Source organism: Pelophylax lessonae (assembly GCF_965119305.1).
Source record: "Pelophylax lessonae genome assembly, chromosome: 3".
Classification (NCBI taxonomy): Eukaryota; Metazoa; Chordata; class Amphibia; order Anura; family Ranidae; genus Pelophylax; species Pelophylax lessonae.
In genome coordinates, this window is record NC_138770.1 from 625,706,022 (window position 1) to 625,730,068 (window position 24,047).

At 47.2% G+C, this 24,047-nt stretch overlaps 1 protein-coding gene across 1 annotated transcript in view; it reads right to left on the bottom strand.

Moving 5' to 3' along the window:
- Positions 1–1,067: 1,067 nt before the first annotated feature.
- SLC30A1 (solute carrier family 30 member 1) overlaps positions 1,068–24,047 on the bottom strand; it is a 34,691-nt gene continuing 11,711 nt past the window's right edge. The window contains exon 2 of the mRNA XM_082251666.1: positions 1,068–2,185. Coding sequence (XP_082107792.1) covers positions 1,299–2,185 — 887 coding nt within the window. The 3' untranslated portion in view covers positions 1,068–1,298. The remainder of the gene's footprint in view (positions 2,186–24,047) is intronic.

A 24,047-nucleotide genomic window follows, 5' to 3' on the forward strand; every position in this document is an offset into this window, starting at 1 on the left:
CTTGGACTTCCAACGTAACACAGCAACCAATCATTTTCCAAGTGTCAGTTTAAAAGTCCTGGACAAAAATAAGTGTTTTGATTGGTTGTGGGAAAAAAAAATAAATAAAATTTATTAAAAAAACGACAATAAAAATGCACATTTTTTTTTAACCTGGAAAAAAAAAAAAAAAAGGCATTTATTATTTATTTTTTTCTAAAAAGTGAACTTATCCTTTAAAGTTTATCAATGCGACAGTTGTGCAACAATCAAAGCCAAAGTCACATCCAAGTCATGCCTATCCAAAGTTGCATCAAAGTCACAATGGAAAATCACACGACTTTGGATTGGCACAAAAGTGTGAATGGAGCCCAATACAGAATACTACATGGAAACACCAACAAAGCTGTGGCATCCCATGGCAAAGGAGAAAATCCACTAGACAATGTATGTGGGGTTGATTTACTAAAACTGCAGAGTGCAAAATCTGCTGCAGCTCTGCATGGTAGCCAATCAGCAACTAACTTCAGCTTGTTCAACAACATCGACCCACCCAAAAAAAACATTTGGGGGGGGGGGGGGGGCAGAGAAGAAAACCCCCACACAAGTAAAGCAAAATATCTTTTGATCTTCTATGAACCCAGGGTTTACCTAACCTTCTGTCGTTGGCTGATAACTGGAGACTACATAACTCCTCCCATAATAGGTTATGGAGAATAGAGGGGTAGCTGTTAAGAGTCCAGCAGGGAAGAGCTCATGCAGGGTTACACAGCATGGAATTTCAGTGTAGAAGAGGCAGCATTGTCTGCTAACACAGGAAGATAGGAATCCACTGGATTTTTTTAATTGTAGCATGGAGGATATGCATGTACCGAGTTGCCATGCATTGTAGAAATGCATTTTTTAAGTCCCATAAAAAATTAAAAAAAAAAAAAAAAAAATATGGCAAAACAAATCACCTAAAAATTTAGCAAGCTCAGAGTCATCTGAAGGTGGAAATCCCAAGAAATAAAAATATACATATATATGACGACATTGCCTTAGCTAGGAGGATTACTTTTAGCATTGCAAGTGTCCTGGATAAAAAAAAAAAAAAATGTAACAATGACATTTCTTATAATATTTCTATAATCAAACCCTGCATTGTTTTCATTATGTTAACACATTTTGAACAGAAAGCAGATGAAAAACTAGTCTATGTGAACAGTCGTGCTAATAAACCAATATTGTCAAACTGCAGTTTTAGGAAGCGAATCGCCATACTTCCCTTTATGTCTTCCCCTGGCTGTAGCCATTGCTTTTAATTTGGCAAGATCTGTTCAGATAGTAGTGTCTACATCTACATCTATTTTAAGTTCATCAACAGGCTTCTCAGAAGCCAAAGTCCTTTTTGTTTTGTGCTCAGGAGATTCGCTGATCATTCCCAAGATGGCTGCTCCACTGCTGGACTTTCGTGCCGCTATGTTCTTTTCAGAGCTGCCACAGCACTGCTTGGGAGCACATTGAGTTCTGCAAGAGAGTTCACAAAGGGAAATTCTAGAGCCAGACTCGACGCTGGAAAACTCAGGCTGGATCGTTGTGGCATGGATTCCTTCGTCGTGGAAGAAGTCCTTAATCCGCTTAGCCACGTCCATGTAAGCAGTGGGATCATGGCATTTTATATGCGCTGTGGCAATGATTCGGCTTTCAGCCAACTGCCAGACATGCAGCTCATGGACGGCTTCCACGCCCTCAATTTTTTTGAGCTTTTGTTTCAGGGAGGAGATGTCAATTTGTTTAGGGACTGTTTGTAGAAGGATAAGAGCAGACTCTTTGAGTAGTGGATAGGTTGTGTACAACAATATACACACCATAATAACACACAAACCCGGATCAAGGTAAAGGACCCAACAAGGTCCAGCAATGGGAACCTGCGGGTGTTCCGCACTATCGTTGAGTGCTGCTGAGGTGTGATTCAATAATGGATGGTCGGAGCAGTGGTCATGTACACAAGGGTTGTAGCACGGTCCATTTGGTGGACAGGGGTTAAAAACCATGTAAAATATTGCAGCATTGACCACCACAATGACAGAACCCAATGCATCTCCAAGAACATGTAAGAATACTCCCCGCATGTTGAGCTGGGATCCATCTTCATTAATTTCTGTCATGTTAGTCTGCACATTTCCATTAAATCTGTGGTCCACTTTATTGTCTGCCAAAGAATCTATAGAAAAAACACAAAATAGAAAAAATATTAGTTGTCTGCTTTGGCAAAAATCTCATCTTAATTACCTTGATGTAGAAAATACCCAACTCGCTAAAATTTAAACCGCATCAAAAACCGAACAACAAAAATGTAATAGACAGCATCTTACACATCCCTAGACATTTCTTTACTAAAGCTAGCCATACATTATACAATTATCCTTAGATTTACCGTCAACTATGTAGTGCAAGGACCTGCATGACTGCATACAAAATGAAAGGGTTTAGGGTTTTACCTTATATATGGTTTAGGTAAATCTAAAAAAGGAAAAAACTGTACAAGCCAATTCTAAAATGTACGGCCAAGCCTAAGGCTTTTTTGCCCTCCTTTATGGTCACTTGATGATCCTGCCAGTTACAGACCTCTTGTCCTATTTTGGCAGCACTCACTGTACTGTATTCAACCTAGGACAGGACTACAGAACACCTCCCCATCTACCCTCCTTTAGGCCCCGGTCACACGTTTTGTAGCTTGTAGCTCAAAAAAGCAAAACAAAAAAAAAAAAAAAACAAACATTGTATTCCATAGCCTTTGTTCCCATCGGAGGATCCTGTCACTTTTAGTTGAACACCTGTGGCTCCAAAAAGTAGCTACTTTTCAGGCAGAGTTGAGAGTTTAGGGCCCCAAAGATGTCAATGGGAATGCCCGAAAACACGCACATTTGTTTTCTGGCGTTCCCAATGAAATCTAATTAACTGATCTCCTCCCCTTTGTGATTTCTGTTGGCTAAAACAAAAAGCCTGAGAGCCGGATCACATTAGAGCGATCCGACTCGCCGGGGTGACCACACAAGTCAAGGTGCGCTGCTCGCGCCGCGACCTCGGAGCGGCCGGCACGGACTTCATAACATTGAAGTCTATGCAGGTCGCCCCAAAGAAGCTCCGGACCCTTTTTCTAAGTCGGAGCGACTTGTGTCGCTCCTATTAGAACGGGTCCACAGCTTCTCTATGGAAGGCGACCTAAGGCGACCTGTCAGGCGACCAGGTCGCCCCAGTGTGAACCGGCTCTGAAGCATGAATACACATGTAAAACACCTATAATAAACAAACACTCTTTCAAACACACTTGCAAAAACGCTCATATAAAACTCCCGAGTTCTGCTCAGGTGTAAATGCAGCCCAACACCCAGGGGTGGTTCTGTAGTGCATTGGTCCTCAACTCCAGTCCTCGGGGCCCACTAGCAGGCCAGGTTTGCAAGATAACTAAATTACATCAGGTGATCTCATTTGCTGCTCAGTGATTGCAGTATTCTAGTCTGCATCTCCCCAAGGTAATACTTGTGTAGTCCACACAGATAGCCAACCAGTTCAACAGTGTAACTGGTAAGAGTACAAAACAGGCAGATATCACAGGAAGTTATAAGCTCAAAAGATTTCTGGCAGGATCATTGGGGCATTTTTTCTTGCACTTAGTGCCCTGCTCTTGGTGGGGGTCCCTGTTTTGCTGCATTACTACCTGGAATTAAAATGTATTTTGGGGGCTTTGAACTATGTCATCAACACAGCAGGCCTATGACTTTACAAGCGCTGGCTGGTGGTATAACATTTTTATGGCTGGCCATAGTGGTGATCAATCATAACTTCCTACAGGATCCTAAAAACCTTCCACATACAATAAGTTCAGGCAGAAGTTATAATAAAATTGATGACATCCACAAATCTCCCCATGACAGATGGCCTGAGGAGGGATAATCAGCCGTGTACACTCCGTTATCACTGCCTGGAAAAGGCACAAGCTCTGCAATTCACATCCACTGCCAAATATGAAAGATATGAAAAAACTATACAAATCAATTAAAGAAAAAAAAAAAAATAGAATATATATTTTACACTTGTCAGCTAGAACCTCAGATGTTTCAAGGAAAGGTTATTTGATATGACAGCTTGACATTTGGCACCAGCTTATCAGAAGTAATTGCCCTACAAAGATAAACTTTAGATATAAAAAGGACACTTGCATTTCTACCTGCCAAAAGTACAAGCAAGTTTTTTTATATATAAAACTAAAAACAGGTCACCCTGACCTTCTTTGTGCACTGCAGAGAGCAGCCCCGATCCTCTTCTCAGGACCCGGGGTTTTTTGAAAGTTCAGAATGGCTTGCTCTGCTGCCATTGATTAGTTTCTATAGCCAATCTTCGATTAGATTTGCCTATAGGGTCTAAAGAAGGTTTCCACATACAATGACTTAACAATTTGGTCTGGGTGGACTGCTGACATGTCAAACTGTCACAGCGAATTAGCCAGTATGAGCCTATAAGCCCACCTACCTCTAAAGGATAGATTTAGCTGTGTCTAAATACAATCCTCAAAAGTAATTCTAAAAATCACAAGCCAGCAGGGGACTCTAAAAGAGGAAGTAAGGGGCTGCTTTTTTTTTTTTTTTTTTTTTTTTTTAAAACAAACCTCATACTTGCCTGCTCTGTGCAGTGGTTTTGCACAGAGCAGCCCTAATTCTCCTCTTCTTGGGTTCCCTGCTGGCACTCCTGGCCCCTCCTGCCTGCCCCCAGAGCAAGCAGCTTGCTCTGGGGGCACCCGAGAGGCTCGCTCCTAAGCAGCTGCTCTCCGTGTCCATTCACACATAGCCACGGCTTAGCCCCACCCCCTCTCTGTCCTTATTGGCTCACTGGCTGTGATTGACTGCTGCTGTCTTAGCCAATGAGGAGGGAGAGTCCCCAGAGCTGAGGCTCTCGTGCACATCTCTGGATGAAGATTGGGCTCAGGGGTCCGCTGCATAGAAAAGGTTTTTTACCTTTATGCATAGAATACATGAAGGTAAGAGCCTCCTGTTATACACTCTCAATACAAACTCATGTGTACAAGGCCTAAGATCCCGAAGCCTAATTTTGTATGCCCACCCTGGCTACTGACCGCTATAGCGTTCTGGGGGAGGGAAGAGGCGTGTAATCCTCCCAAGACAAAAAAAGGGGGGGGGGGGTGTACCTGCGCTTAGGAATAAGTATATAGACTCTATGGTGAAGAAAAAGACTTCTTAGGCTGCAGCTGATAAAGAGGAATCAATTCCCTTAAAGTGACTGTGCGCAAGTGAATCAGCGCTGCACTAAAACATTTCTATATATGAATGATAGAATATATATATATATATATATATATATATATATATATATATATATATATATATATATATATATATAAAAAACAGGGATATGTGGTATAAATGTGCTACCTCTTATCTCACACTATAATAAATAAATTGAACGTGCAAACAATACAATCATAAAAGTGATCATATCTGATGTGATAATAAATAAAATCTGCGATGAATGTTCAATAACTTATAAAGTGTAAAAAAACTGAATTTTTGTAAAATCTTACCATAAAATTCCTTTCTCTGAGTCCGACAGTCGCCGCCCATTCACACAGTCTTCACTAATGGGGTATTGCTTCCTCTCCACAGGAGTTTCTAGGCATAAGACTTGTAAAAGAACAATTCATCTACATAGTCACACCCATGGGGGCTGTCCTACTAGTCCAATTCCCCCCTGCAATAGCCATCCCAATTCAGTTTGGTCGCAAGCAGTGATCTTGTATAAAAAACCCCCAAAGAGGGGCGGGGGCGGCGACTGTCGGACTCAGAGAAAGGAATTTTACGGTAAGATTTTACAAAAATGCAGTTCTCTTACATCCTCCAACAGTCGCCGCCCATTCACACAGTCTTCACTAATGGGGATGTCCCAAAGCAGTGTAGACATGAGGGGTGGGCAACGCAACCGCCAGAAAAGCAACGCAGTACCCACATCAGAGAAAGGAACCTTACATGCACAGAAAGGTAACCTTCTGGATAACAAAAAAGGGCTCAACATGAGCAACAACCCAGAAAACAAATAACCAAGGGGATAAACAACTCCAACAGCCAGGGACCCGTACAAACTAGGGTTCCCTATGGCACTGCCGCACAGAGAACTTTGTGGCCAAAAGGAGGCATCAGCTGATGCCAGAACAAATGTTATAGCATTTGGAAAAGGTGTGCACCGACGACCAAGTCGCAGCCTTGCACACCTGGTCCACCGAAGCCCGATGCCGGAAGGCCCAGGACGCACTCACCGACCTGGTAGAATGTGCCTTGACAAGGGAAGGGAGGAACCTGTTCCCGCAACAAATAGGCCTAAACAATGGTCTGTCTGATCCATTTGGCAATGGTTGCCGCAGACGCAGCCATACCCTTCCGAGGACCCTCAGGAAGTACAAAGAGAGAATCCGATTTCCGAAAGGATTCAGTTGACGGCAGGTAAACCCTGATCGCCCTGACAACATCCAGAGAATGCAAGGCCACCTCTTTTGGATGCTTAGGGTTCGCACAAAGAGAAGGTAAAACAATGTCCTCATTGAGGTTAAAATCCGAAATCACCTTTGGCAGAAAGGACGGATTAGGTCGCAAGACCACCTTATCCCTATGAACCACCAGGTAAGGGGAACGGCAAGACAACGCCGCCAACTCCGACACTCTGCGAGCCGAAGTGATCGCCACCAGAAAAATGGATTTTTGTAAGAACTTACCGTAAAATCCTTTTCTCTTAAGCTCATTGACAGACGTAGTCTTCTTGATTCTCAAGAGCTGGGTTATGTTGTCTCCGCAGGAGTAGGACTAGGCAGAATGACAAAACGTTCTGGCTCCACCCTAGGGGCAGTCCCTGAGGGTATATCCTCCCTCTCTCTGCTACAGGGAATCAGTTCTGTTTAAAGCAGTACAGAGAATTTAACCCAACCCAACTCAATGATAGAGGGGCGGGTACTACGTCTGTCAATGAGCTTAAGAGAAAAGGATTTTACGGTAAGTTCTTACAAAAATCCATTTTTCTCTATCGCTCATTGACAGACGTAGTCTTCTTGATTCTCAAGAGCTGGGACATCCAGAAGCAGTGCCACAAAATGAGGGGTGGGATTGACAAAATCAAATCCAATCTAGAAGGCCCAACCGGTGCCAAACTAGAAGTTTTAAAGGCTCATTATAAACAAAGAATGAGGCTAAAGAAAAAATTTTCCAACGGAAAAAAACCCTCGAGGTAGACCACTGGTCTCCTCAAATTGCGGCCTGCAAAACCTTGCGGCCAAATGAGGCATCAGACGATGCCATTACATCAACTTTATAATGTTTAGAGAAGGTATGCACCGACGACCAGGTAGCCGCCTTGCACACCTGGACCACTGACGCCTGATGGCGAAAGGCCCATGACGCACTAAGTGCCCGAGTGGAGTGCGCCTTAACAGGGAACGGGGGCTCCCGACCCTTAATAGAATAAGCCTGCACTACCGTCTGTCTGATCCATCTGGAAATGGTCGCGGCAGATGCAGGCAACCCCTTTTTGGGTCCATCTGGGATCACAAAAAGTGAATCCGTCTTGCGAAACGAGTCTGTCGTTTTCAAGTATACCCTGAACGCCCGGACCACATCCAAGGAGTGCAAAGCAAATTCCGAGGATGACTGGGCTTAGGACACAGGGAAGGTAATACAATTTCTTCATTCAGATGAAATTCTGAAACCACTTTTGGTAGGAAGGATGGATTCGGACGAAGAACCACCTTATCTCTATGAACCACCAGATATGGTGAACGACAAGATAATGCGGCCAGTTCTGACACCCTGCGTGCAGAAGTAATAGCCACCAAGAAGGCCACCTTCTGGGACAACGTGGGTAGAGGAATCTCCCTAATATCTTCAAAGGGAGGTTTCTGAAGAACCGACAACACTAAATTAAGATCCCCGGGGGGTAACGGCGCGTGCACTGGCGGAGCCAGATGTCGCACCCCCTGGATGAAATTCCGCACCAAGGAATGAGTAGCCAAAGGCTTCTGAAAGAAGATGGCTAATGCTGAGACCTGACCCTTGATAGTACTCAAGGCCAGTTTCTGCTCAACCCCTTGTTGCAGAAAAGCCAATATTCGACTAATCGAATAAGACCGAGGACGGAACCCCAAAAGGTTCACACCATGCAATGTAGGACTTCCATGTGCGATGATAAATCTTTCTGGAAGTCGCTTTCCTTGCTTCAACTAGAGTAGGAATAACTGAAGCTGACAAACCTTTATCCTTCAGCACCTGGGTCTCAATAGCCAGGCCGTTAAAGCCAGCGATCGTAAAGCAGGATGGAAGATCGGTCCCTGAGACAGTAGATCCTCCCTGAGTGGAAGTCTCCACGGGACGTCCGCCACCAGTCTGACCATGTCGGCGTACCAAGCTCGACGAGGCCAGTCCGGAGCTACCAGGATTACTGGGATTCCTTCCTCCTCTATTCTGCAAAGAAGTCTTGGCAGTAACGCGAGAGGAGGGAAGGCATATATTAGCTGGTATTGCCCCCACGGGGCGATCAGTGCGTCTGCGGTTTCTGCTAGAGGATCGCGGGAGCGAGCCACGAATCTCTGAACTTTCCTGTTGAATCGTGATGCCAACAGATCCACATCCGGGGTGCCCCACCGTAGGCACAACTGGTGGAAAACGTCTGGATGGAGGGACCATTCCCCCTGATCCAGGGTCTGACGGCTGAGATAATCTGCCTGCCAATTCTCCACCCCCGGAATGAACACCGCAGAGATTGCTGGAAACAAATCGTTCCGCCCAGCGAAGAATGCAAGCCACTTCTTTGGCCGCTCGGACACTCTTGGTGCCCCCCTGGTGATTGACATAAGCCACGGCCGTGGCATTGTCCGACTGGATCCGAACCGAGCTGCCCTGGAGCTGCTCGGTCCAGTGAATCAGACAAAGTCTGATCGCTCTCAGTTCCAATACATTTATCGGTAACCTGGATTCTTCCGGGGACCAAAGTCCCTGGACAGATAACTGACCGAGAATTCCTCCCCATCCGGATAGACTGGCATCCGTGGTCACTGTCGTCCAATATATTGGCAGAAATGACTTTCCCTGGCTGAGCATTGGAGACCGAAGCCACCAAACCAGAGACTCTCTGGTCTGTTTGCTCAATCGGATCTGATTGTCCAGGGATTCCGGATTCCGATTCCATCTGAGAAGAATCTCTTGCTGAAGAATTCGGGTATGGGACTGGGCAAATGGGACTGCTTCGAACGAAGCCACCATCAACCCCAGAACCCTCATGCAAGTCCGAAGGGAAGACCAGCTGTTGGACAGTAACAACTGGACTGCTGATTGAATCTTTCGGAGTCTCCCTACCGGAAGAAAAACTCTTGTCCTGACTGTGTCTAGAATTAGACCCAGATATTCGAGCCTCTGGGTGGGAACCAGGAATGACTTTTGCTGGTTCACCAGCCACCCGAATTCCTGTAAAGAAATCATAGTAATTTCTATGTTTTGTAGCAAGGTCTGAGGAGACTCTGCATGAAGCAGAAGATCGTCTAGGTAACCTAGAATCGATATACCTCTTTGGCGCAGAAGTGCCAACATTGGGGCCAACACCTTTGTGAAGACCCGCGGAGCCGTGGCGAGACCGAAAGGTAACGCCACAAACTGATAGTGGTTCTCCTCTACGGAAAAGCGTAGAAAACGCTGATGTCCTGCGAAAATGGGAATGTGAAGATAGGCGTCCTTGATGTCTATGGACGCTAGGACATCCCCTGGATGCAGGAAGGCTGCTACCGTGCGAATGGACTCCATTCTGAATCTTCTTATGTTGACGAAAGAATTGAGTGCTCTTAAGTCCAGAATTGGACGCACTTTGCCCTCTTTCCTGGGTATTGTAAACAGGTTTGAATAAAACCCTTGAAACCGTTCTGTCCAAGGAACGTGGACTACCACTCCTTGTTGTAGTAAATCTGTGACTGCTCTCCGCAGATCTTCTAAACGATCTGCGGATAGTCGGATATTGGAAGGGAAGAATCGCGCCGGTGGGAGAGATCGAAACTCGATCTTGTACCCTGACCTTATGACTTCGCAAACCCATTTGTCCGGGATTCTGGAAAGCCATGGATCCGGGAACCGGCGAAGACGTCCCCCCACCCCAGTTACGGGTGGGGGCGCACCTTCAGGCTTTGGATGGTTTATCTTCAGGTCTGGAGGGGGCGGGCTTTTGCTTGCCCGACCAACGACCCCTGACGCCTCCTGTAGGAGCTTTGGAGGACTTAGTTTTTTCACCCGCTGGACGAAAAAACCTCTTGTGAGCAGAAAAAGAAGGCCCTCGTCTTTGACGAGTTCCTCTACCTTTAAAATTTTGCGGTAAAAAGGTGCTTTTTCCACCGGTGAGATCCTTAATGATCTCATCTAAGTTGGCTCCAAATAGACACTCTCCTGAAAAGGGGATATTAGCCAATGCTTTTTTGGAACCTTGGTCGGCTAACCAACCTTTTAGCCACAGTGTACGCCTGAGAACCACTGCTGAGACAGATGCTCGCGCCATTAATGGAGTGGCGTCTAACGCCGCATCACATACAAACTGTAACCCCTGTATCATTTGTTCCAACAAATCTGATACCGCCTGAGGGACTTCTTCTAAGTCCCGGCGTAACCACTTGGTCCATTCAGTTACAGCCTGCGAAACCAGACCAATAGCAATTATTGGTCTGAAAGCTGATCCAATCAAGGAAAACATGGTGCGAGACATAGCTTCTATCTTGCGATCCACTGGATCTTTAAAAGACGGAGCGTCTTCTAAAGGAATAACCGTGGCTTTATTCAATCTAGCAATAGGTGAATCCACCACAGGTGGTTCTGTCCATTTCTTAATCAGGGTTTCCTCAAACGGATAACGCCTGTCAATGCGTTTAGAAATATTAAAGGTGCGTTTTGGCAGACGCCATTCTTCTTCGATTGGATTGCCAAAACATTTGGGCAATGGAAAAACCTTCGCCACTTTGATGCGTTTTTTAGTCCCAAAAGGGATCTCAGTTTCAGCTATTTCTGATGGAATACCCTGTAACCTTAAGGCCTCTTGAACAGATACAATGAGTGCGTTTACCAACGCTTCCTCTCGGGCTATGGCGGATGCCGAAACATCCTCCTCACTGTCTGAAGAGACAGGACCCGAGACACCAATACCAGATGAAGTACCTGCAACTGCAGAAATAGGCTCAGAGTCTGAATCCGAAGTTTCAGATAATAAGGGGTTAGGCGGGGGTCGCTTTCTTGCGCCCTGTCCCTGACAAGCCACTTCCACCCGGGACACAAAAGTTTCCATAATAGCTGACAAAGATTCAATTGTCAATGGGGTGCTGGAGGATCCCGCAGACCCCTCGAGGGGATCCGGAGGAGATACATGAGTGGCAGGGTCCATGTTAATACAGGACACCTTTGCCAGCAAAAACAAAAAAAACTTTCCTTTTTTTTTTTTTTTGTGTGTCTCCCCCTAGCGCAATAGCGCCCCTCAGAGTACCTGCTTCTCGATCCCAGAGAGAGAGAGAGGGACCCCCAAGGCTCACCAACCGATGCAGTGCAGTTTCCAACAAACTGCAGTCAGCGTCTGTCTTACACAGACTGGAAGGAGCTGTTTGCTTTTTCCCGGGCAGAAGGCGTGGCTCCGCCCCCTGTGTACGCCTTCCGGCGTTCCCAGCCCTCCACGAGGTAGCTGGGCTCACAAAACATGGCCGCCCCCATAGAAGAGACATAAGACTCCAAAAACATGGCGGCCGGCGTGACCTGAGGACATACAGGCATTCGGTCTACGGCAAAATGGCGGCGGACCGCCGATATCGTCTTCCCAGCACATCCACCCGCACTCTGCTAAGAGGTGACATATGGATCTACAGAGATACACTGCACATAAGGTAGGATTATACCTCCTATGTCTGCTGTAATGTTACAGTCTGCTGGGTAGAGTGTTAGCTCTTGAACCAAGTCCACTTCCCACAAACACATGCTGTATTACAAGGGTGACTTGTAAGTATCAGATATATACTGACCATATATGGAGGGGCCCATAATATATACTGCCTCATAATGAGGAAAAAAGGGAACGTTTACTCACCATACCAAACCGACAGGCACCCTCTCTTCACAATACCCTCTCCACCGAGGTGGGGGTTTGTGGACGCCTCGACTCTCTGGTACCTGGCGTCCAAGCGAGACTTTTAACTCGCAAAGTCAGTCCCTTTACTGGGACTCCGTTGCGGCCGACTCAGCGCACTGGTCTGCACGCGCTTTTAGGCAGAAACCGGGGTGACCACTGGATTTCAACATCCAGCCCGTCGCCCGGCCCCGCATACTTACTTGAATATGTCGCGGCCGACCAAGCGCAATGCCATGGTCTGCACGCGCTCGTAGGCCGGCTGGGGTGACCACAAGTGTCGCCCAGTCCGGCATTTTTGCTTGAAGATCTCACAGGAAAAAAACACTGGAGAAAACTACCTAAAAAATGTCTTTTTCTTAAAGAAAAAAAGTCTTGCCAGGACCAAAAGATCCCAGCAAGGAACTTAGGTCCTTACTCCTGACTAGACAGAAAAAAACTGATTCCCTGTAGCAGAGAGAGGGAGGATATACCCTCAGGGACTGCCCCTAGGGTGGAGCCAGAACGTTTTGTCATTCTGCCTAGTCCTACTCCTGCGGAGACAACATAACCCAGCTCTTGAGAATCAAGAAGACTACGTCTGTCAATGGGCGATAGAGAAAGGCAAACTTTTTAGACAGCAGAGGTAACGAGATTTCCCTGATGTTTTCAAACAGGGAACATTGTAACACGGACAGAATCAAGTTAAAGTCCCATGGAGGTAAGGGCTCCCTTCTGGGAGGGGCCAAGTGACGCACACCTTGAATAAAAGGTGCGAATCAAGGAATTAGACGCCATAGGGCGCTGAAAAACAACAGCCAGCGCAGATACCTGGCCCTTAATCGTGGCCAACGCAAGGCGCTGGTCCACACCAGCCTGGAGGAAAACCAACACCCTCGCTACCGAGTAGGAACAAGGAGAGAAACCCCTGGACTCACACCAGGCAAAATAAGCTTTCCATGTACAGTAATAAATTTTACCAGAAGAGGCTTTTCTAGCCTTGATCAAAGTAGGAATGACCTCTGAGGAGAGACCTCTGTCTCTCAGGACCTGGCTTTCAACAGCCATGCCGTTAAAGCCAGCGACTGTAAAGTAGGATGGAAGATCGGTCCCCGAGACAGCAGATCTTCTCGCATTGGCAGCCGCCACGGAGGCTCTACGGCCAGGTGAACGATGTCCACGTACCAGGACCCGGCGAGGCCAGTCCAGCGCTACCAGAATCACCAGTGATTGTTCCGAGGCCAACCTGCGAAGGAACCTGGACAACAACAATCATGGGAAAGGCATAAATCAGACAATACTGATGCCAAGGCACCACCAACGCGTCCGAGGAGTCTGCCAGAGGATCGCGCGTTCTTGCCACGAACCTTTCCACCTTGTGGTTTAGCCGAGACGCGAACAGATCCACATACTGGGGATCCCCACTTCACGCACAGCATTTGAAAAACCTCCGGGTGCAGGGACCATTTCCCCTGGTCCAGGGTCTGGCGGCTCAGATAATCTGCCTGCCAATTCTCCACACCCGGAATGTGCACTGCCGATATTGCCGGGACATGAGTCTCGGCCCAAGACAGAATACTGGTCACTTCCTGGGCCGCCCGGGCACTCCTGGTGCCCCCTTGGTGGTTGATGTAAGCCACCGCAGTGGCATTGTCCGTCTGCACCCATACAGGGCGGCCCCGAAGACAATCCGACCACTGGATCAAGCACAGCCTGATCGCTCTTTATTCCAAAATGTTTATCGGGAGGGAGGATTCCTCCTCTGACCAAGTGCCCTGGGCAAACAGGTTGCCCAGAACCCCACCCCAGCCCGACAGGCTGGCATCCGTGGTTATTACCGTCCACAGAATTGGCCGGAAGGATTTTCTGTCCGACACCGCCGGGGACTGAAGCCACCAAAAGGGATCCATTCTGGTTTGGCGACTCAGAGACACTCTCAGGTCCAAGGACTGAGGAAGTCTGTCCCACCTGGCCAGGATCTCCGCCTGGAGAGATCGGGTGTGAAACTGTGCAAATGGTATCGCCTCAAAAGGCGGACACCATCAACCCCAGGGACTGTATACAGGTCCGGAGTGACGAGGATTTGTTGTCCCTGAGGGACCTGAACTCGTTCTGCAGGGTCTGGAGCTTGTCCTCCGGTAAGAACACCTTTGCTTGAGCAGAGTCCAGAACCATTCCCAGATACGGGAGACGAACCGAAGGCGACAAGGTCGACTTCTGAATGTTGATAGTCCAACCAAACTCCTGGAGCGTCTGGACCGTAGTGGACAGATCGCGCAACAGGCTCTGACTGGCACTCGATCTTAACAGGAGATCGTCCAGATATTCCAAGACGGCAATGCCCTGTGCCCGCAACCGACCCAGAACAGGCGCCAACACTTTGGTAAAGACCCTTGGAGCCGAAGGGAGACCGAAAGGTAACACCACAAACTGGTAATGATCCTCTGCAATAGCGAATCGGAGATACCTCTGATGACCCTCGAAAATGGGGATGTTCAGATTCAGGTCTACAGAGGCCATAAACTCCCCCGGATTCAGGGAGGCCACCACCGAGCGGAGCGATTCCATGCGGAATTTCCAAACGCGAACGAAGCGGTACAGCGCTTTCAAGTCCAGAATCGGACACACTTTGCCCTCCTTTCTGGGCACAGTAAACAGATTCGAATAAAAACCCAGAAACCTGTCCCGATGAGGCACCGAGACGACAACCCCCTGGGCGAGGAGATCCTGTACCGCTTGATGCAGGTCCTGTAACCGCCCTGGGGTCAAATGAAGATTTGAGGGAAAGAATCTGTTCGCCGGTTATGAAAGAAATTCGATCTTTTAACCTGACCGAATGATTTCCTGAACCCACCTGTCCGAGATTCGGAGCAGCCAAGGTTGGAGGAAACCGCGCAAACGTCCCCCCACCCCTGAAACGGGTGAGGGCGTCCCTTCAGGCAGAGGCGGACTGAGCCACCCTCCCAGCCTGGCAGGATTTTTGTTTGCCGAACCAGGGCTTTTTCTGGCCACCTTGGCTCTTGGAAGGGTTTTCCCTTGTTCTGCGCCTTGAAGGCATGAAAGGACCCCTGATTAGGTTTAAAGGAGGGGGCCCGCTTACCGCGGAAAAATTTTCCCTTAGGGTTCTGGGGCAGCAAAGTGCTCTTACCCCCAGTGACTCCTTTAAGCAATTCATCCAAGGATTCCCCAAAAAGGCGAGACCCTGCATAGGGGAAATCAGCCACCGCCTTCCTGGATTTTTGGTCAGCCGACCAGCTTTTTAACCAGATTAAGCAACGATTAATCACTGCGACACTGGACAGGCGTATCACCAAAGGGGCCTCATTTAGAGCCGCATCGCACAAATACATGACCCCTCGATAAATCTGATCCACCATCTCCACTTTAGTGGGAGGGGCAGAGTCAGCCACGAGGATGCGTTTGAGGAGGCACACACCAGCGCGCAGCCGTAGTAGCCGCAAAAGGGTAGAGAAGTTGAAACTTCTTAGGCACCACGAAGGTGTGTTTTAAATTACGCCATAGCTCATTCACCTTGTGGAAAAACCTGCGCCGTCTTGCGGGTCCTGTGTGTACCAAAAGAGGACACAATGCCCGGAGGAGTGGGCTAATCCTCCAAATGTAGTGTTTCCTTTACTGCTAGGATCAACTCGGGCGACCCCTGCAACCTCCGCCTCCCCCTCAGACTCTTGCTGGTCCTGAGAAGAGCGAGACCCCGAAAGGGCAACGCTACCTACAGCAACCATGTCACACTCCGAATCAGAAGAAAAGGAAATCCTAGGCCTTTTCCTAGAAGCACGTTCAGTCATCAGCACATCCATTTTTGACACCAAAGTTGCCACAACAGCAGCCAAATTAGTCAGGTTAGAGGATTCAGAGGACCCTGCATCCCCCACCAAAGCTGGAGGGAATTTGCTGTCCCGGGATTCCATAACAGAAATAAAGTTTTTTTTTTTTTTTTTTTTTTTTTTACTGGCCCTTTAAGAGCGGCTATAGAGACTGAGACACAGACCCCCGCAGGGACAAAACTGACCAGGAAGATTGCACAAAGCAGGACAGGAATAGAACAGCAGGACAGAAACCCCACAGTGTGTTACCAGCTCCTTCAGTCGGCTCTGTGAGAAAGAAGGAAGTGATGTCACTGCTGGAGGCTAAACTTAAGCTGCAGGCCAAGGGAAAATGGATGCCTATTGAAACTAATGGGAGGCTTCGGCAAGATGGCCGCCGACATGTGCTCTGAACGATCAAATGCCACAAGCAAGATGGCGCCGCAAGGCGCCAAAAATCAATACATAGCATGCTGTACGAAACGCCCATAAAGAAGCCAGACATGCTGCCCACACAAAATGGCGGACCGGCGGTTTTTAACCCCGCAGCGGTCGCCGCATGTGTCTGCACCTCCAAGCACCCTAAAGTGACCTTAGGAGAGGGACCCCCCCACACACAGTGCTGCTGTGAGAGAATAAAACCCTTGCAGGGACCGGGAACAGGGAGCCCAAAACGTACAGATATAGGGGACACCACAGACACACCGGACTGCCGACCCCAGACAGAGGCCCCACACAGAATGTACTTACCTGTACCCGATGGCGTGGGGTGCCTCATATCAAGCGGGAAAACCGCCCACCCTCAGATGGCAGGGGAGTGCTGCCAGCCAGAAACGCAGGACACTAGTAGTGCACGGACGAACCTATGCTGTGTCCAGTGAGGTAGCCACCTCACATGGCTGCATCCCTGATGGACTGGGATGAGTCGTTTGCGAGGCCAGGGCGAACACATTGCCTGCGAAACGCTCGATGGCGGGCTGGGATTCCATCTGACCCTCTGTCCTGGAGAACCAGGACAATCAGTCTGATTCCCAGCTCCGCAAACGCCATCTTCATCTGAAGATCCAACTAACTAGCGCTGATAAAATAAACAGCTAGCAATGTAAAGAAAAATGACATTTTCAGAAAATAAAATCATAAAGAAAAAGATGAAGGCTGAGACTGTAGCCTCAGCGCAGGGAAGCCTATCCACTCCTAAGCTAGGCAGAAGACAAACTGAATTGGGATGGCTATTGCAGGGGGGTATTGGACTAGGACAGCCCTCATGGGTGCGACTATGCAGATGAATTGTTCTTTTACAAGTCTTATGCCTAGAAACTCCTGTGGAGAGGAAGCAATACCCCATTAGTGAAGACTGTGTGAATGGGTGGCGACTGTCGGAGGACATAAGAGAAATATATACTGCTTATGCTATATTCACAAATAAATACAGTAGTGTTAAATAAATATCATAAAAACTCTCATACATTAGATATATTCACTAAAGTGACAAGTGCAAAACATTCATAGACTCCTCCTCCCAATATTCTACATTCCTTTGATTAAATAGTTCATAGATAAATCAAATAGGTGACCAGTGTCCACTCTGCAGAGTAATCACACTTGTGAATTCACACTACCAGTACTGCGAGATGTGCTCCCCTCCTTCCTCCCTGCCTACCAGAAGTAGGTTGGATATGAGCCTTACAAGTCTCCCCTAGTGGTAAAACACCTTCTCCAGGGATAGGGGGGGTCACTCCAGGATGTCCTCTTATTACTCCTGATACTTCCGGCACTCTATCCTCCTCACCTCCACGTACCAGCCACCATATAAATAGAGCAAGCTTCCATAGTGTAATAGGTTTAAGATAAAAGCACTATGGATAGAGAAGATCTGAGGAGATGGACTCCTGTGTGTGACGTACACACACACACACACACACACACACACACACACACTACACCCTACCGGCAAAATCACTAAACTCACCATCTTTTATAGAATAACTCTTAAGCTTCTTTAACAGGCATTGCTCCGTAGAGGGCAATGGATGGTCCAATTGGTCCCCCTCTAGCGATCAATATTCCACTGTTTTAGCCAGTAAAGGAGTGACACACGTAGGGATAATGGCAGCTGCATTTCATCAATCCTGCTACTAAGGTGTTTCCAGCCAACATCAGGTCAATGTTACATGCCCCCTCGCCCTCTATGTTATGGGCAAGGGCACCTCTCAGGAACACAGAACTGCCTCAAGGTGTGTTGGGGGTGACATTCAGAAAGGAATAGCATTGTGCTGCAACAACGCAATTAATGTAAGTTTCCACGACAACACAGTGTCTACAGGACCCTACAGTGCAATGCATTTTGTATAAATCATTAGAATTCTAAATATTTGGTGACAATAGTTCATCCCAAATAAAGGGACCCCATTATGTGAAAAATTTGATGTGTGGTCAAACCCATCCCCCCCTCCCCCTTTTATTGTTCTAGATATTAGTCTTTTTTTTTTTAGTAGAATGACTGCAACTCACCGACACAATTACTTTAAACTGTGGGGACACATTTATTTAGAACTATGGTTTACCACAAGATGTCAAGAAGGGAAACCCCAACGAGGAAACTGTTATACAAGACTAAGCGTAACCAAAGAATTGACCGGAACATTCTTGGCAGTTAGGACTAAACTGTTCCTTGGCAATCCTTCGAGCTCTGCCGTAACGTGGGAGCCCCAGGAGCATACTGAAAAATCAATGTACAAACCCAGGACACAGCTGCTACCGCAAACACAGCCTCACTAAATTACACAGATGTGCTCATTTATAATATTGTCAAATGGGACAAGGATTTTTCAGACATAAAACGCAAGACAATACAGACAACTTAAGGCTGAACTACATGTACATCTGCAGGAACATCTGAATGTCATTGCCCAGGGCAGGCTCTCAAGGTGACAACAGTGGACCATGCCTATTCAAAGAGTCCAAATTGCTGCCTATAGTCCCAAAAGACGACACAGGAGCACAAGCGGGAGACAAACAGAGCACCGCCATCCAGTCCCTACGCAGGCCCTACCTTGGGGAAGAATATTAGAGGGCAAGAAAATTAAGAAGTTGACCTAAAAACTCTCCTTTCCTTTTTTTAGCCAAGGAAGCTGCCATCTTATCTTGGCCACTGTTTGATCTGTAACTGTCATGGTGCTGCACATGGGATTTTTTTTTTATTTTATAAACACACCAGCCATTTGATGTGACAGTTTGATTGAGAGCACAAGCAAAAGTTAGCAATCCCCAGGAATGTAATGCTTTTTTTTTTTTTTAAACCATTAAATTGATGGATTTAGTTCCACTTTAAGGCCAAGTTCACACTTTTGCCGTGCGTTAATGGGCACCATGCCACCCACTTATGTGTTGCATTAACCACTTGCCGACTGCCTAACTGGGAATTCATGTCATTATTTGACAATAAATACCAAGGTTATATGGCTTCAGCTAGATGCAATAAGCCCGGGTATTTTATTTTCCCTTAGGCGATTCTCTTTCAGATTAAAGTGATCCCTGCAGCAGATTTGCCGTGGGATCACTTTTAGAAGCAGCAGGCTTCCCAGATTAAGGGTACAGATCCTTGAGCCTGGGAACCATGCGTCGGCAGGGTCTTCACATAGTGATACGTGATAGCAAGATGGGCACCGGTCATCTATATGCCCTTGCAGGATGGGAGTGACATCATGACATCACTTCCAGTTCTCGGGTCATGGTTTTGCTTTGTTTTTCCCCTTAAAGAGAAAGAAAATAAATATATCATCTTTTGCTTTTGAAAAGGGTAAAAGATTTGAGGTCTTTTAGACCCCAAATCTCTCCATAAAGAGGACCTGTCATACTGTATTGTTATTGCAAGAGGATGTTTTCAATCCTTACGATAGCAATAAAACTGTTAAAATATATTAAAAAAGGAACAGTGAAAATGTTTTTTTTTTTTTTTTTTTTTAAAAACATCCAGTAGTGAACGCATACGTAAGGTCACACCCACATATGCAAATGGTGTTTGCACCACAAATTGTGAGGTATAGCCACAAAGGTCTGAGTGAGGGCACCATTTCCAGCACTAGACCTCCTCTAAATCTAAACTGATAATCTGTAGAAATGTTTAAAGCGTCGCCAATGGAGATCTTAACCGCTTGCCGACCGCCGCACGACTATTTACGTCGGCAGTCAGCCCCTCACAGGCAAAGCGACGTAGGGTTACGTCGCTAGCCTGTGAGGCTCTAGGGAGAGAGCGCCGCGGTCACAGACCCCCCCCCCCCACGCGTGTGCCCGGCAGACCCGATGTCCGCTGGGCACTCGCGATTGTCCGTTACACCGCAAGAAAGGCTGTTCTTACACTAGTAGCCACAGCCAATCACAGTTAGAAACACGCCCCTAGGACACACTTAACCCCTCCCTCTCCAATACAGTTAACTCCACTGCCAGTGTCATTTTTACAGTAACAGTGCATATGTATAGCACTGATTACTGCAGTAATGTCACTTGCAAACCCCAAAAGTGTCAAAAATGTCAGTCAAGGGTCCGATCTGTCCGCCACAATGTCGCAGTACAGCATAAAACACAGGTGATCAAATACCACCAAAAGAAAGCTCTGTTTGTGGGGAAAAAAAAAGGACGTCAAATTTGTTTTAGGTACAGCGTCGCACGACCACGCAATTATCCGTTAAAGTCACGCAGTGCCGAATCGCAAAATAGGCCCTGGTCAGAAAGGGGGGTTAAATCTTCCAGGGCTTAAGTGGTTAAAGTACTGTAGTTTGGTACCATTCCACGAGCAATTTTAAAAGCATGACGTTAGGTATTTACACAGAGTAATATCCCTTATTTTTACAAAGAAATTGGGATATATATATATTTTTTTTTTTTTTTTTATTAAATTTGTCTTATGTAATATTTTTATTCATTTCAGGTACTTGTATAGCGCTGTCAATTTACACATGGCTTTACATATGCATTGCACATTCACATAAGTCCCTGCCCTCAAGGAGCTTACAATCTAAGGTCCCTAACTCACATTCATACATACATAGTAGGGCCAATTTTTATACAGGATCTTCTAATTTTCTGAGATACTGAATTTTGGGGTTTACGCTAGCTGCAAGCCATAATAAAATGAAAAGTAACAAATGCTTGAAATATCACGCTGTGAACATATCCATATAAAAGTATGATTTTTGCTTTTTGAAGAGAGAGTGTGTGTATACATACATACATACATACACATTTTATTTATTTATATTTTTCTCTTCTTGGGACAATATAGGGACCATCCCCTGCAGCCTAACGCTGATGGATTCACCCTATTGAGCTGACATTTGCTAAAACATGTCTGTGCACTGCAGTGCCATGCATTCTTGCTAGCACCCCACTGCCAAAGATGTGTGTTGCAAAAAAAAAAAAAACTGAGGGGGGGGAGGGTAGGTGGGTGGATGAGTCAGCCCATTCAAAATAATGAGCTTCCTTAAGGCTTGGTTTTTACAAAAACAGAAGTAAAAGCCCAATAGGCTGCTCCTTGTTTTTTGCACACTTCTTGCTTTCTGCACACTCCACGATTCTGCACACGGTTCCTAAAGAATAATACCTGTGAGTAATGCTTGAACAAACGTTGTGCAACCAAAGACAGATGATCACACGCATACTTAAGTAACAAACTAAATACCCTAGAGAATGACAGCAAACAGCATCAAAGACAGTGCTAGAAGTGCATTGCTGTGCAGGTTTCATGACAGACTAACAAATGATCAGGTAATTTCTACAACGTAGCTATATCAACGCACTCCTCAGCTATGGTCTCCGCTTTGGACTTTGTGTCGTCAGGAGGACCTGCGACTGTTAAAGACCAGGGAGGAAGAGGCTTCAGGGACCAGCCTTTCAGACTGGGGAAAGCCTACCAACACAGGGGATTCAATAAGTAACTGATTTTTACAGCCCCTACCTAAACAAGCATTTGACCCTTGCAGTGCAGGGGGGCAGCAAGGAAGCTTCTTCCTTTCCTAGGAATTCAGCTTAAGGCTCCTTTCACACGGTCCGCTCCGTCAGCGGACTCTGTGCTGCTCAGCAGGGGATCGATACACTGATCCCCGCTGAGCACGCAGGTGACAGCTCCCTCTCCGCTCTGTGTGCAGAGAGCGAGGTGTCAAGAGCCCCGCTGCTCTCTATGGGGAATCGGATGAGAGCGGACCACCTGTCCGCTCTCATCCGATACCCTGGACGGATGGAAAATAGGGTTTCCATTCGTCCGGATTTCACAGACAGGATCAGATGCGGATGGCAGTGGATCAGATGCGGATGGCAGCGGACATGTTTCCGCTGACATCCGCTGCCCCATAGGGAAGCATGGAGGATCCGATCCGCCTAAAAAACTGACAGGCAGATCTGATCACCCGTGTGAAAGGACACAAAGGACACTGGCCTTTTTTACAGCTGCTTCTAGGGGCATCAGGGTTTTTTTTAACAGCTTAAAAACGCCTCTCCATGGTATTCTATGTGTTTATGCACATAGGCTTTTAGGAGCTGTAAGTTGCACAGGCTCTCTCAAGCTGCAAAATACCGTATTTTTCGCCGTATAAGACGCACCCAATTTTAAAGGAGGAAAATCTAGAAAAAAAAGATTCTGAACCAAGTACTTTCAATGCGGAGTGCCCACAGCCTGCCCCCTTTCAATGCGGAGTGCCCACAGCCTGCCCCCTTTCAATGCGGAGTGCCCCCTTTCAATGCAGAGTGCCCACAGCCTGCCCCCTTTCAATGCGGAGTGCCCCCTTTCAATGCGGAGTGCCCACAGCCTGCCCCCTTTCAATGCGGAGTGCCCACAGCCTGCCCCCTTTCAATGCGGAGTGCCCCCTTTCAATGCAGAGTGCCCACAGCCTGCCCCCTTTCAATGCGGAGTGCCCCCTTTCAATGCGGAGTGCCCACAGCCTGCCCCCTTTCAATGCGGAGTGCCCACAGCCTGCCCCCTTTCAATGCGGAGTGCCCACAGCCTGCCCCCTTTCAATGCAGAGTGCCCACAGCCTGCCCCCTTTCAATGCAGAGTGCCCACAGCCTGCCCCCTTTCAATGCAGAGTGCCCCCTTTCAATGCGGAGTGCCCACAGCCTGCCCCCTTTCAATGTGGAGTGCCCCCTTTCAATGTGGAGTGCCTAGAATGCAGAGTGAACAGCGTACCAAGCCACATTGACTTACCTGTTTTAGCGGCGGCTTCCTCTTCAGTCCCCGTGTCTCTTCGAGTCCTCCGAGTCCCGCCTCCTCCTCGGCCAAAGGCATTGGCCGAGGAGGAGGAGGATCCGTGAGACAGTAGCGAATTTTCATTCGCTACTGTCACACAAATGGGCGGGCTCGATGCGCGCTGCTCTGCGCCTCGGGTCCACACTTTTAGGAGATTCACAGTGTCAGAACGGAGCCATCGGCTCCTTCTGACACAGCGGCACGGGGGGACAGAACGATCGTGCGGGTCGCTCTGCTCAGACAGTCAGTCTGAGTGAGGATAACTACCAGTAGTCGCTGCAGGGCAGAGCGTGAGGCGCGGCAAGGACTCCACTTCTGGCTCCGGAACTGGCAGGCAAATGTGTATTTGCCGTATAAGACGCACCAATTTCCCCCCCCCCCCCCCCCAGTTTTGGGGAAGAAAAAGTGCGTCTTATATGGCGAAAAATACGGTAAATAAAAAATAAAACCGAGGGCCAGTGCATTCTGGAGCAACAGCGTCACAGCTGTAAAAACGTACGACAGAGCTAAACCCGTGTTAACGCTGTATACTGCGTTAAGCATTTTTAGGCTGTAGTAATTGGATTGGTGAGTGGAAAACAAAAAAAAAAAAAAAAAAAAAGAAGAGGGCAGAGAAACGCTGCTCAATGCGGCTAAACGTGCATTAATGGCAATGCAAAACGCTTCTAAAAGCGCATTCTTACAGCCGCTTTTTCCTGGTGTAGGTACTGGCTATGCAGCTCTTTAATGCCCTGTGTGCATGAGGCCCAAGCCTCGTACACACGACCAGATCAGACAAATTTTCTAGTTTTTTGTTGTATGCTAGTCTCATAAAAAGTGAAGGTTCCTTTTATACGAAAATTCTCATACAACAGAAT